The 14,916-nt window shown below is 44.3% G+C and overlaps 1 protein-coding gene across 1 annotated transcript in view; it reads left to right on the forward strand.

Moving 5' to 3' along the window:
* Positions 1 to 11,689, forward strand: part of LOC120036498 (histone deacetylase 5-like) — a 31,361-nt gene extending 19,672 nt beyond the window's left edge. The window contains exons 2-6 of the mRNA XM_038982940.1: positions 9,166 to 9,452; positions 9,622 to 9,766; positions 10,010 to 10,118; positions 10,452 to 10,585; positions 11,673 to 11,689. Of these exons, the coding sequence (XP_038838868.1) occupies positions 9,166 to 9,452; positions 9,622 to 9,766; positions 10,010 to 10,118; positions 10,452 to 10,585; positions 11,673 to 11,689 (692 nt within the window). The remainder of the gene's footprint in view (positions 1 to 9,165; positions 9,453 to 9,621; positions 9,767 to 10,009; positions 10,119 to 10,451; positions 10,586 to 11,672) is intronic.
* The last annotated feature ends 3,227 nt before the right edge of the window (positions 11,690 to 14,916 follow it).

Here is a 14,916-nt window from a genome sequence, read left to right on the forward strand (position 1 = left end):
ACACAAAGCTCGCAGTGAAGTGTGTAAGCTAGAATACTCCCTTGGGAGATGGATCTTTGTCTTATTTGGAAAACTTTGGTTGTCGTACATAAAGGCTGTGGCAAACCAGTACAGCCATCTACTGGTCTTCCTCTCCCCAATGATGGCACACAAAATAAAGCATTTAAATAGACCCTTTTATTCAGTCAATTGCACTGCACTGTAAGGCCTCTCATCAGTCGTAAGAGTGTTGAGCATAGTTTCAATATTAGGTCTACTCGTGTTGCCTGTTGGCAAAGGCAGGCATACTGAGTGAATACAGTATGTTTTGATTTTATCACAGACTAGATACAGAGCTGTAGCCAAGTTAAAACATTGAGCTAACCCTAAATCCTGCATACACTCCATCTCCCTCTAACGTGTGTGTGTGTGTACATACACACACAAACCCACACCCTTTATGCAGACAGCCATCATCATGGCGGGGAGAGGCAGGGGGAGTGCTATTTTTAGACTGATTTACAGGCGATTACAGTAATCCATGGATTACAATATAATCTGATGAGTAAATTTGAGTGCTCTGTTTCCTGGCCCTCCCCCAGGGTATCTACCCTTTCATTGATTAGGCCTAGTTGGCTTCCTTATCCAGAAATCTCCCTCCCACCTCTTCCTCTGTTTCTGCCTTGAAACACCACACAATGCAATACCTTTGTTTATTTTTAACGAGGAGGTACCACCCCACCCCTTGCCTCTATTTTCACCTTGTCAGGTTGCGAACACACTAATATGTTTTTTTTTGTACACTTTAAATTCTGAGGTAGCTGTTTCTCCAAGAGCATTCTCCTTGCTTTCTTTAATTGTTGTTTAAGGACTCGCATGGCAAAGAATAGAGCTTAGTTACAGCAAACTTAGAAATGACCATACATCTCTGGTTATATCATAGAATTCTTAGAGGAAAATTGTGATTTTTAATTTAGGATAAGGTGAGCACAAGCAATACTTAAACCATTCCTGGTGGATACTGTTGCGGGATAGTGGGTAGCCTAGTGGTTAGAGCGTCAGACTTGTAACCGAAAGGTTGCAAGATCAAATCCCCGAGCTGACAAGGTAAAGATCTGTTGTTCTGCCCCTGAACAAGGGCCGTCATTGAAAATAAGAATTTGTTCTTAACTGATTTGCCTAGTTAAATAAAGGCCAAGGATTTTACAAGCAACTTTTTGCCTCATTTAAAAAGAAAGATCCAAATTACTTTTCTTTTTCTTGGCTGTGTTCAAACTGTGTGACTTAACGTCCCATTTCTGACCAAAAATAGACTGTTGGTTCCTCTTATCTTTTTCTTCCCTCCCTTTTTTTGTTTTGTCTGTTTTTTTTTCTTTTGAAGTAGACTTCTGAACCAAAGTTGAACCTAGAAGTTTAGCAACTGTCTATCTAGGACAAGGTGGTGGAGTTCTTGGGTGAGAAATTAACGCCTCAAGCATGTAATCGCCTCGATAATCAATTGGGCTAGGAAGAAATGTATTATTCATCTATAGTTAACCATGCAGCACCTCATAGAAAGTGTTGCTGTATCTTTTGCTGCAGAGTTAACGCCACACCTGTTTGGCACATAGCTGATTTGCTATGGGACTGATGGTAGTTCCTTCCTCCTCAGATGCAACTCCCCTGTGAGTTCTCCTGGCGGCTGTTCCCTCGTTTGATAATTTGGGCCGATCATCAAAAAGTATCTTTCCTCAGACTCCCTCTGCTCACTGTCTCGAAACAGAGTGGAGCAGGCAACACCAAATTATTCCTTTTGAATGCACAGCCAGTCAGTGTCATTAAAGTATTTTGTGTGCCTACAAATTCATTGAGGATTTGAACACTGCAAAGGAGCCCAATACCTCTGTGCACATTGCACCACTCTGACAACAACCAATCATGTCACACCAATGTTGGTGTAATTGAGCACCTTTGATGGCTTTTACAAGTCATTATTGACATACAGATTTCAGATTTGTAAATTGTTTCTTGAATGCAAGGCCTCGACTATCATTTGGCATACCTGGTACATCGCAATAGGCACTCTCCCTTTGGCTCATTCATTCAGTGCCTTCTCCCCTATATTCTCTCTGACTGAGGTGTTTTGGGTGATCGATGTTAAGCTCATTTGGTTGGCTGGCACCCAACAACCAAAGTTTTCCTGGCGACTTAAGAAAGGGACGCAATGATGTCAAATGGCTGACACACACACACAATTGTCTGGAAGGTTAAATTTAGAAGCCGACTGATAAAGGATAGTAATCTTATTTGGAATAAGCCGAAAGCTTCCGCCAGACCTCCAACAGAGATATTGGATCATTACCCTGTTGGTTAACTCTGCACGCTCCAATCAGCAAGCTCTAAGGTGAACGTCCTTCCTAATGCTGTGACATACAAAGTGAATGTACACCGAGTATACCAAACATTAGGAACACCTTCCAAATATTAAGTTGCAAGTATGCTATTCTCTGGTCTACCTCGGAGGCCTAATCCCTAAGCCTCTGGACTAAAGTACTAGAGGCAAACTGCTATTGTGATTAACAACTGTTATTCCACTTTACCGTTATCGATATCCATTTTATTTTCCCTGTATTAGCATTTTTGCAATCTTAATGGGTAGCTGCTGATTTAGGACTCTTAATTGCTTGCAGGACAAAAACACAGATTTAAGTATTTGTTTCGCACTCGAAATCATTCGTTTTTGCATTTTGACAAAGGGCTCCCTCTGAAGCACAGTTGTACCTGGGGGGGGGGGGTGTTACATATCGCAAAATTATTATTTTTGGACAATATATCGATATTTGTACCTGTGCCAAAACTTTGGTGTTTTTCATCCTATAGCTTGTTTTCCATCTTTTTAAAATAGTGATCTAACATGTTTTCAGCACTGCCAGATCAATTTATTTTTTTTGTGTGCTCTCTTCTGTCTGCAGCCGATGTATAGGGTGGGCTGCACCAACATGGATTAACTCTTATAATCTTGTTGCACCAAGTTTTTCAACCTAGTTTTAAGATAATCATAGTTACATTTAATCCTTCTTCTAAACTAAGTTTAATTTGGACTTTAAAACAAGATCTAATGTAATATTGTTGTGCCATTGTTTTAAAATAACTGTTAAACTTAGTTTAGGGATTAAATCAAAACTACCAAAGGAGGAGGTTTTAAGTTAATCAAATGTCATTGTATGTGCTTTATTTTCAGTGTGATACATTTTTTTTCTCTCATGTTTGTTTAACTCAACTAGCAGGCTCACTCTTTGACTGTGGCAGGTAGCCTAGCGGTTATGAGCATTGGGCCAGTAACCCGAGTCGACTAGATGAAAAATGTGTCTGTGCCCTTGAGCAAGGCACTTAACACACATTGCTTCTAAGTCGCTCTGGATAAGAACGTCAGCTGAATGACTGAAGTGTCAAATGTAAATGTAAAAAATGTATTTAATCATTAGCCCGAAGTGAAAACTCACTTTGCTTGCTAGCTAACAAACTAGCAATGACCAGTGCTGGTTTGTTTCTGTAGAAATAGAATTTGAACATATTTCTATTGTAAATCCATTATGACACGTTTCACTAGTCGTAGGGTACGTTAGTAAATTCACTCTGACTGTCTGGTATTTTATTAGGATCCCCATTTAGCTGTTGCAAAAGCAGCAGCTACTCTTCCTGGGGTCCACACAAACATGAAACATAATACAGAATGACATCATACAGAACATCATTAGACAAGGACAGAACTACATACATTTTTAAAAAGGCACACGTAGCCTACATATCAATGCATACACACACCATCTAGGTCAAATAGGGGAGAGGCATTGCTTTATCAATTTTTTTAAAACCAGGTTTGCTGTTTATTTTAGCAATATGAGATGGAAGTTCCATGCAATAAGGGCTCTATATAATACAGTACGTTTTCTAGAATTTGTTCTGGATTTGGGGACTATGAAAAGACCCCTAGTGGCATGTCTGGCGGGATAAGTGTGTGTGTCAGAGCTGTGTGTAAATTGACTATGCAAACAATTTGGGATTTTTAACACAATGTTTCTTATGAGAAGTGATGCAGTCAGTCTCTCAACTCTTAGCCAAGAGAGACTGGCATGCATAGTACATTGCTCAAAAAAATAAAGGGAACACTTAAACAACACAATGTAACTCCAAGTCAATCACACTTCTGTGAAATCAAACTGTCCACTTAGGAAGCAACACTGATTGACAATAAATTTCACATGCTGTTGTGCAAATGGAATAGACAAAAGGTGGAAATTATAGGCAATTAGCAAGACACCCCCAAAAAAGGAGTGATTCTGCAGGTGGTGACCACAGACCACTTCTCAGTTCCTATGCTTCCTAGCTGATGTTTTGGTCACTTTTGAATGCTGGCGGTGCTCTCACTCTAGTGGTAGCATGAGACGGAGTCTACAACCCACACAAGTGGCTCAGGTAGTGCAGTTCATCCAGGATGGCACATCAATGCGAGCTGTGGCAAAAAGGTTTGCTGTGTCTGTCAGCGTAGTGTCCAGAGCATGGAGGCGCTACCAGGAGACAGGCCAGTACATCAGGAGACGTGGAGGAGGCCGTAGGAGGGCAACAACCCAGCAGCAGGACCGCTACCTCCGCCTTTGTGCAAGGAGGTGCACTGCCAGCGCACTGCAAAATGACCTCCAGCAGGCCACAAATGTGCATGTGTCAGCATATGGTCTCACAAGGGCTCTAAGGATCTCATCTCGGTACCTAATGGCAGTCAGGCTACCTCTGGCGAGCACATGGAGGGCTGTGCGGCCCCACAAAGAAATGCCACCCCACACCATGACTGACCCATCGCCAAACCGGTCATGCTGGAGGATGTTGCAGGCAGCAGAACGTTCTCCACGGCGTCTCCAGACTCTGTCACGTCTGTCACATGTGCTCATGTGCTCAGTGTGAACCTGCTTTCATCTGTGAAGAGCACAGGGCGCCAGTGGCGAATTTGCCAATATTGGTGTTCTCTGGCAAATGCCAAACGTCCTGCACGGTGTTGGGCTGTAAGCACAACCCCCACCTGTGGACGTCGGGCCCTCATACCACCCTCATGGAGTCTGTTTCTGACCGTTTGAGCAGACACATGCACATTTGTGGCCTGCTGGAGGTCATTTTGCAGGGCGCTGGCAGTGCACCTCCTTGCACAAAGGCGGAGGTAGCGGTCCTGCTGCTGGGTTGTTGCCCTCCTACGGCCTCCTCCACGTCTCCTGATGTACTGGCCTGTCTCCTGGTAGCGCCTCCATGCTCTGGACACTACGCTGACAGACACAGCAAACCTTTTTGCCACAGCTCGCATTGATGTGCCATCCTGGATGAGCTGCACTACCTGAGCCACTTGTGTGGGTTGTAGACTCCGTCTCATGCTACCACTAGAGTGAGAGCACCGCCAGCATTCAAAAGTGACCAAAACATCAGCCAGGAAGTATAGGAACTGAGAAGTGGTCTGTGGTCACCACCTGCAGAATCACTCCTTTTTTGGGGGTGTCTTGCTAATTGCCTATAATTTCCACCTTTTGTCTATTCCATTTGCACAACAGCATGTGAAATTTATTGTCAATCAGTGTTGCTTCCTAAGTGGACAGTTTGATTTCACAGAAGTGTGATTGACTTGGAGTTACATTGTGTTGTTTAAGTGTTCCCTTTTATTTTTTTGAGCAGTGTATTTATATCAGCCCTCTGATTGCAATTAGGAGCAAAACGTGCCGCTCTGTTTTGGACCAGCTGCAGCAACTAGATCTTTCCTTGCAGCGCTGGACCACACGACTGGACAATAATCAAGATTAGACAAAACTAGAGCCCTGCAGAACTTGCTTTTTGGAGTGTGGTGTCAAAAAAGCAGAGCATCTCTTTATTACAGCTAGACCTCTCCCCATCTTTGCAACCATGGAATCTATATGTTTTGACCATGACAGTTTACAATCTAAGGTAATGCCAAGTAATTTAGTATTCTCAACTTGTTCAACAGCCACACCATTCATTACCAGAATTAGCTGAGGTCTAGCACATAAGGAATGATTTGTACCAAATACATTGCTCTTAGTTTTAGAGCTGTTCAGGACCAGTTTATTACTGGCTACCCATTCCAAAACAGACTGCAACTCTTTGTTAAGGGTTTCAGTGACTTCATTAGCTGTGGTTGCTGATGCGTATATGGTTGAATCATAATCAGTATACATGGACACACATGCTTTGTTTAATGCCAGTGGCAGGTCATTGGTAAAAATATTAAAGAGTAGAGGGCTTAGAGAGCTGCCCTGCGGTAGCAGAGCACTCGTCTGAGTGTGCCAGAGCGCAGAATAACTGAATTGACAGTCAACACTCGTTGAATGTAGCCGGTGTCAGTAAACATGGGCAAAAAGCATAATTAAATGGTTGCCAGCAGCACAGAGTCACCAACGCTCTGGATAACATGAACACAGCCTAACCAGCTCTGCTAGGGTGAGTAAAAAAGTCAGTGAGGTGTTCTCTCATTTGTGCCTGGAAGTAGCTAGCAAGCTAGCCAACATTAGCCAGTTAGCTTGGGTGCTTGAGTGCCGTTGTGTGGTCAGAACGCTCGGATCAACCCTACTCATCGGCCAGAGCGAAACACTCTGAATTTACGATTGCCCAGAGCACACTCTGGCACTCCAGATTTGAATTTATAAATACACCTGTAGTTTAGTGTTTTACTAATCTAGTCTTTAAAAAGTAAATGGTGCAAAACATCTGCTTAATTATATAAACCTAGTTAAAAACTCTAGATTAGGTCTAATCTAAGATTAATTTCAACCATGAGTGAGCAATATGTTTGGAACATCAAATCACAATAAAATCACAGTATCGAAATGCTGTGTGTGTGAATCACAATACATATCGGCACCTAAGTGTCGTGATATTGTAAGGTCCCTGGCAATTCCCAGCCTTATCTGACCCTAGATAAAAATAAAAAAAAAGAAGAAATTAATAAATCTTTAACGACATGCAACTTTGATGAAAAATAACTGGTTTAGTTCTCCAGGCTTGGAGGTCCACTCATAGATGCCGTTGCATTCAGAATCAAACTCACAAAGCAGTGCTTGTGCTTTTCAGCTAGTGCTAGCTGCTCCCTCAGTCTCCCATTTATTTTTTCCACAGGAGTTAGCCTATCTCTTCTCTCTCATCTGGTCACTGAGTGATTTAACCATCTGTGACACGGAATCGGTGCCTTCTCATTAGGTCCTAGCCTACAGCTGGGATCCAATACTCTACATCCACCAATGCACGGGCGGCAGTCAACCTCTTTACCCTTGACCATTGTTGCAGACTGAGCGCTTCTCTGCCTGCCCACTAATCTCTTCCATTGTTTTTTTCTGCATTTGTTTGAGATGTTAAACCTTAGTGTCTTGTCCTACTCAGTTCTGACCCTGCACCAATGTCAAGCCTTGTGACCATTGAAATGAGGGTTAATGAAAGGTGAAACTAATGGAAACTGTCAGGTGCATTGGAAGCCAACTTGGGGCACACAATAGCCCATTCCAATCCCTGATTTCTCTGTCGACTTAAGGTCTAAAACAGTAGCGTGGCCCTTGCCAGGTGGCTGTGCTTGCTTGTCTGTTTGGCAGCAGCACTTGCCAGGTGGCTGTGCTTGCTTGTCTGTTTGGCAGCAGCACTTGCCAGGTGGCTGTGCTTGCTTGTCTGTTTGGCAGCAGCACTTGCCAGGTGGCTGTGCTTGCTTGTCTGTTTGGCAGCAGCACTTGCCAGGTGGCTGTGCTTGCTTGTCTGTTTGGCAGCAGCACTTGCCAGGTGGCTGTGCTTGCTTGTCTGTTTGGCAGCAGCACTTGCCAGGTGGCTGTGCTTGCTTGTCTGTTTGGCAGCAGCACTTGCCAGTGGCTTTGGGATGCTGTGCGTTGTTGCCAGCTCTGTGCTTAATGTATCAGAGACAAAGCTCCCGAAGTGTCGTAGAGTGCCCTGGCTCTGCCCTCGTCCTGGTCTTGGCTTCTGCCCTCGTCTTGGCTTCTGCCCTCGTCCCGGCCCTGCCTACTGTGGTCCTCCCAGGTTATGTAATGGTGTGCCCTCTTTGTATCGATAGTTGCCCTGGCTATTTTTAGCAAGGTCCGCTCCCATCCCTACCGTTCAATACTGTCTCCTATTGAGCAAAATGCATACACCGACACACTAGTATAGAGTTACCTAGCGTGATACAGATGGATGGATTCCTTGTAATCCATGGTGATAACATGCTCCATACAACATGAATAACTAGTAAACCATGAATTGTTACTCTTCTTCATCAGCTGATGAAGTGATGACTCTGTGCGTAACGCTAACAGTCGCACGGAAACACTCCAAGATGCTCCTTCAGTCATTGAAGTATGTACTGTATAAACGTACATACTGTGATTTAATTATTCAGGAACCACATAAGCACTCACACACTTATGTGGAATCATACTTTTAAAATAGTACACTTAAACACTCTCCTAAGTGTTCTTAATACAACATGCACCCTTCACACTTTTGCCAGCAGAGAGAAGAACAGGCCCCAAACTTTATTCCTCCTGATGTGTGTACTGCACGACAGTAGTGTGTCCAACTCCACTGAACTCTGTCATCATGGTGGAGTTATGCAATGGCTCCAGAGAGAGCTAGCATGCCAAACATTATTGAACTCCTGGTCTGATTTCTGAAAGCAGTAATACACTGAAAGATGGACCCGGTCGGTTTCCAGGGTCACTCTATTAGATGGGACATATTTGTCCTTATAGAAACTGGTTGTCACTGCAATGATTGTCTCTATAACTTACTCGGTGTGCCCTTGTTGACTTCACTCAGTGAGATACAGTAGATCTGTGCCAAGCCTCATGGCTAAAAGACATATGTATTATGTTAGTCAAACTAAGTTAAATGTCATTTCTATCAAAGGGAATTACTTCTCAGACCTTGAACTTTAACCTCACCATTTCCGCAGTATCAGAAGATTTTTTTGTTTTGTTTCTGAAAAAAACTATATTGAACTGCTGTACTTAGTCTTTATTTGTGGTTTATTTGATCACCATTTAACAAACTGTTTTCTTATTCTCTTTGTCTGCTCCCCTCCTTTACCTTCTGTCTCCCTCTTCTTGCCCTCCTTTACTCTCTCCATTTCCTTCTGTCTCCTTCCCACTCTCTCTGCTCTCCACCCCTTCCTCCATCTAGCTGTGGAGGTGAAGACAACTCTCCCCTCGGGGATGCAGAGCCCTGTGGGCGGCAGTGAGCAGGGTGTTGGAGGTGGCGGCGGTCCCGTGGACCTGAGGACAGATCCCAGGCTGGGACCCCTGGGTGGAGGGGTGGATCCAGCCATGAGGGAGCAGCAACTGCAGCATGAACTGCTCCTCCTCAAGCAGCAGCAGGAGCTTCAGAAACAGCTTCTCTTCGCTGAGTTCCAGAAGCAGCATGAGGTGCTGACACGCCAGCATGAGGTTCAGCTGCAGGAGCACCTGAAGGTAATGGGGATACGCTTTAGGAAGGCTGGTGGGTGGGGGGGCAAGGGTTGGGGTTAGAAACGTCTTTAGCCACACGCCACTGGACCGATCAGTTAGTTTCTGACAGTCAGTTTGAGCTTCATTTGACATCCCCTCTCTCTGGCTTTCGTTCCCCCTGGCGTCCCTGCAGCAGCAGCAGGAGATCCTGGCGGCCAAGCGGCAGCAGGAGCTGGAGCAGAAGAGGAAGCTAGAGCAGCAGAGGCATGAGGAGCTGGAGAAACAGAGGCTGGAGCAGCAGCTCCTCATGCTACGCAACAAGGAGAAGGGCAAAGAGAGTGAGTAGTACACATAGAGGACACACACTCACACACTGAGCAGTAGATATCTGGTGTATGTATGAAGAGAAGCTTTCAGAAAGTAAACAGTGAAATATACGGTAGCTATGTCTTATCAGACACTTTTACTTAATAGAGTGATACAGTGTTGCTGTTATTGCTCTAGTTTAGATCCTCATACTCCATAGCTGTTGGTCTTTGTTAGAGTTATAATAGCTTTGTGTTGATGGTTTGTTCCGGAAGGTGCCATTGCCAGTACGGAGGTGAAGCTGAAGCTCCAGGAGTTCCTCCTGAGCAAAAAAGAGCCTGGCACACCTGGCGGACTAAACCATTCCTTCACCCATAAATGCTGGTGAGCCTAACCATCAACATCTAATTTGAGTTCTGAAGCTGGCTAACGTTAGCTGGCAGACTGGCCAAGAGCCATGGAAGTTAATGGTTAATGAATATGGAGGAAGGGCTATACCTTAGCTAGGACTCTTAGAGCTCCTACACTGATGCATTGACCCAGAGTGAACTGTTAAAAAATACTTGGAACTCCAGAGAGTGGTATGTCTTGTTTGCCTTCCTCAGGGGGTGTCATGCCAAATGGATAAAGAGGTTTTAATCTAGTCAGAGAATGTCTTGTCTACATCACAAGTAGTATCAACTGAATCTGGTGTCTTATCTGTTATGGCTTCATCAGGGGGGCCCACCACACCTCTCTGGACCCCAACTCCCCCCCTCAGAGTAACACTCCGGGAACGCCGCCCTCCTACAAACTACCCCCGCTACTGGGGTCCTACGAGGGCAGGGACGATTTCCCTCTCCGGAAGACTGGTGAGTGGATGCACTGTGTGTGTGTGGTTGCAGGTCTGCATTACTTTGAGGCACCTACCCATGTCTGACAGTAGGTATGTGTGTACATTTTAGTGTTTCTCCTTTGCTGGTATGAGTCAGAATGAGTCACCACAGCAGCAGTGTTGGTGAAGACTGGTGGGCAATAGCTACACACATACACACTCACTCACGTAAATAATTAAGCCCACCCACAGACAAGCCGATGGAGTGGGGTGGTTCACTAAATGGAGATTGGAGACTTTCCAATGAATGTGTTTTAGTCCAGCAGTAAGCTTAATCTGGGTCTGAGAAGCTGACCCATGACACATGCTTAAATATATGCTTGCTGTGTGTCTATCCTGAAGGATCCCATGGATCTAGATGTAATTGTATTGCGTGTTGTTGTTTGGTATTGTTTCCATAGACTTGTTAGCTTGTGCTTACTGGGAATTATGACTGAAAGGTATAACTCTGTTGAGTGTGTGCGTGTGCATTCTCCTTCCTTCAGTCTCTCTGATCGTCCTCACCCCAAACTTTTTGATTTCTAATCAAATGAAAGCCATACTAAAGCCCATGATGTTATCAGAGCTGAAGGTCTTGGCTGGTCTACGTAGGTGGGGAGAGTGTGACGTCCAGTGGAAAGCACCGCTATTGGAGGCTAATTAAATTAAGCCCGGGGCTTTTGCTTAATTGCCCCAATTCCTATTTTTTCCCCATCCCTCCTTATTGGTTTATTTGGATCCCCATTAGCTTTTGCCAAAGCAGCAGGTATTCTTCCTTGGTCCAATCCCTCTGTTTTTATTTACTTCCATTAGTCTAATTTGGTCTGTCGTTCATTGCATCAACAATGAGCTGAAAAAGCAGTGTGTGAAGGAGGGGTTAGTTGCAAATGGACGTTTATTTCAGTCTTAGTGTCCCAGTCAATAAGATGTATAAATAGCCCATTTGTAGCCGTCCATAGTACTTTTGGATAGACTCTGTATGAGCTGTTGCTCGTTTATGGTTTTGTTGTATGTCTTTTTCATTTAAACTCACCTCTCTCTCGCGCTCTCTCACATCTCTTTCTCTTGCGCGCTCTCTCCGACAGCCTCCGAGCCAATCTGAAGGTGCGTTCGCGGTTAAAACAGAAGGTAGCTGAGAGACGGAGCAGTCCTCTGCTGGAGGAAGGACGGGACAGTGATAAGCACCTTCAAAAAGAGAGCCATCGAGATCTCTGGTGAGAGCGCACACACACACCATGCATTTACACTCTTCATCCATTATGCAGTTACATACTCACATACAAATACATTGTACACTCTTCAACTGGAATTCCACACCCTGTGCCATTTCATAGTTGTAAACCAACCCCAGTGAGAAGCATCTGGTTGAGTGAACCATAAACCATCTAAAATCACACCCTACTTAACATAAAACAGTCATTTCAACTCTGGCCTGATGGTAAAAGTAGACATCCGGAGGGGCCGCGGCACTCTACACCTCTAGCTCTTTTCCAGAAGGACCTAGTTATATAACCCACTTAGCCAGGTTGGCTATATACACATGCCACACAGTGCCTTTACAGACCTAGTACTGGAGCTAGCTACCATATGCTAGGTTTAAGGGTTTGCACTATTAGCTCGTTTCCATGTCACGGGCAATAGTATGTAAACATAGGAGATAGTATAAATGCTGGTTGTTCCGAGACCACAACAGAAGCTATGCTTATAGAGGCTTTTGATTTAACTCGCCCGTTCATCTGCTAATGAAAGCAGAAGCTTTTCTGGGACTAAATATAGGGACTTATTGGAGGCAAACAAAAATAGCAGGGACTATAGGTAGGATGTAGATTAATACGTAAGGCTTGAATAGGACAAAAGGGGATGGGTTTGGGGGGTTAGCTGGCAGGGAAAAAGGGAACAGGGTTTTTGGGAACGTTCGGATTGGGACTTAGAATGTTGGCCTGCTTGAAAGTCAAAGAAACGTCGGGAAGTCCTTTTTCCTAGTTCTCTGATTCCATGTATATGTTACCAATGATGGTCTATTCTGTTTCTACCTTTCTGTATACTCATAGAAAACTGCCTGATAAACACCTAGACATTTCTCTTCACACATTTGTACAGTTTGATGCAAGCCTGGAGAAGGCCGTACCACACAAGGGTTTTGGCTGTGTTGTCTGTCTGCCTGGGATGCTGCATTGGTTCTGTCTCTGATGGTGGCCTGTTCCATTGTCATTGCAGTGTCCTCCATGTGCAGCAGTGCCCCTGGCTCCGGGCCCAGCTCGCCCAACAGCTCCAACAGCGCCATCGCAGAACGGCTCCAGCGGCTCTGTCCCCAAACACCCACGCAGAGGTAAGAGAGGGGAGGGCTGTGGGAGGATGCTAGGAGGGCCTCGCCTCTGCAAAATATAATTCTACCTTCTATGGAACTTTATAACCCTGAAATGTGTGTTGCTGTTGTCTGTTTTGATGCATTTTTATAACACACCATGCAAAATCCATGACCTATAGCTTGGACAAAGGGTTGTGGTACCAGGGACCAACAGAGTGCATGCTTTATAAAATGTCTCATCACATTAGAAGCATTAGTATAAAAGTTTGAAAGACAGACTCAAATGGAACCCATTCTGATTGGGAAAGGGGGATACCTAGTCAGTTGCACAACTGAATGCCTTCAACTGAAATGTGTCTTCCGCATTTAATCCAACCCCTCTGAATCAGAGATGCGGGGGGCTGCCATAATCGACATCCACGTCGTCAGTGCCAGGGGAACAGTGGGTTAACTGCCTTGCTCAGGCGCAGAACGACAGGTTTACGACAGATTAAAACCCTTGTCAGCTCGGGGATTCAATCCAGCAACCTTTCGGTTACTGGCTGAACTCTCTAACCACTAGGCTACCTGGTGACTGGTTTAGTTTTTATCAACACTGCTGTTAGTTATAGATCAAATGCAATGGGGACTTATGAGGAGTGTTACATGACTAGGTAGACTGTGTCTTTAGGGCTAATAGTAGCTTATTCTTTTATGCTTGTATGGTCATTGTGCTTGGATGAATTGTAAACTAGGGCGAGAGGATAGCGGCTGACTGCAGTGAATAAGGCCTGAAAATAAGCTTTGGTAGACTAGGGGGGGTGGAAGGTTGGTCTGATGTACACTGAGCAGCAAGTGGCCCCAGGAACATCTTAACCTTGGGAGAGAAAGCGAGAGCAATGACGAGGGGATGTAGGAGGGAGAGAGAGCTAGCCATAGCGTTCTGAATGACTGCTATCCTCCATTTGATAATAAAACCTGATCCATTGTTCATTTTGTAAGACAAGATAAATATAGGCCTAGCTGCCTTAGCTATTCATTGCAGAACATACTGTAAGTTCACTGATCAGAACTACCAGTTCTTGTCCCTGTGACTTGAGTTTTTCCTGGTAGTCATGCTACTTACAGAATAGCTGTAGCTGGAACACTATAGCCCTCAGGTACTCTGTTTACTCTCCATATCCCACCCTTCAAATATCTGTTTTAGAAGACCTGTGTTTTAATCGATAAATGTGTTTTCTATTTGGTAGAACAGGATTGATGATTTGAATTCAAATGAGCATTTGTCCTCTCATTCAGACAGCTCTCTCAACACTCAATTTACAGCTATCTTCCCCCTGCCATTTTATAACACCCAAAAATACTTCCTCTTCTCTCAAAGTAGGGCAACAAAAATAAAACGCATTAGTCAATCTCCGAGACCATTTATTTTCCCTACCCTCCCTCCCTGAAAATACTTGATTACTGCCATTCTCTCAAAGCGGAGAAACAGTCGACCGCTGATGACATAAGTGCCTTGTTAGCCTGCTGTGTGCAACTTTCCAAAATAGCCACCCCCATCAAGAACGTTATTGCGTCATTGCCGCCCCAGCAGATCCGGGCTGATAAATGGGCAGACGCACACAGAAAGGAGAGCGTGACATTGTTTTAACAACAAATAGGCAGTTTGCCATGGATCAACCCTTGTTTGTGATGCATGGTGACTTTTTCCCTTATTTTCCCTGTTTCAAATGGGATTCTGCTGAGTCAGTCTCCCTAATAACGTCATTATCAGTGAGAACCTGTGAAGAAGGCTGACACTCGCTGGGGGGAGCTTAAAAAGAGAAGGGCCCTTGTTGAGAAAAAGTAAAGGCAGGGAGAAATATGGCTGTGTCCAAATACCATATTGCGTTCTAAATAGAATGCTTTTTGGGTATGTGAAAATAAATTAAAATGTGCATTTTTTTTATTATGCTTTAAATTCTAGGATGTAATATTTCATTTTGGCTTTTCGTCGAATAGAAATCGCTGCCACACTATTGAGGAAGAGTATCGTCTTTTTG

Source organism: Salvelinus namaycush, unplaced genomic scaffold (assembly GCF_016432855.1).
Source record: "Salvelinus namaycush isolate Seneca unplaced genomic scaffold, SaNama_1.0 Scaffold1362, whole genome shotgun sequence".
In the NCBI taxonomy this organism is placed as follows: domain Eukaryota; kingdom Metazoa; phylum Chordata; class Actinopteri; order Salmoniformes; family Salmonidae; genus Salvelinus; species Salvelinus namaycush.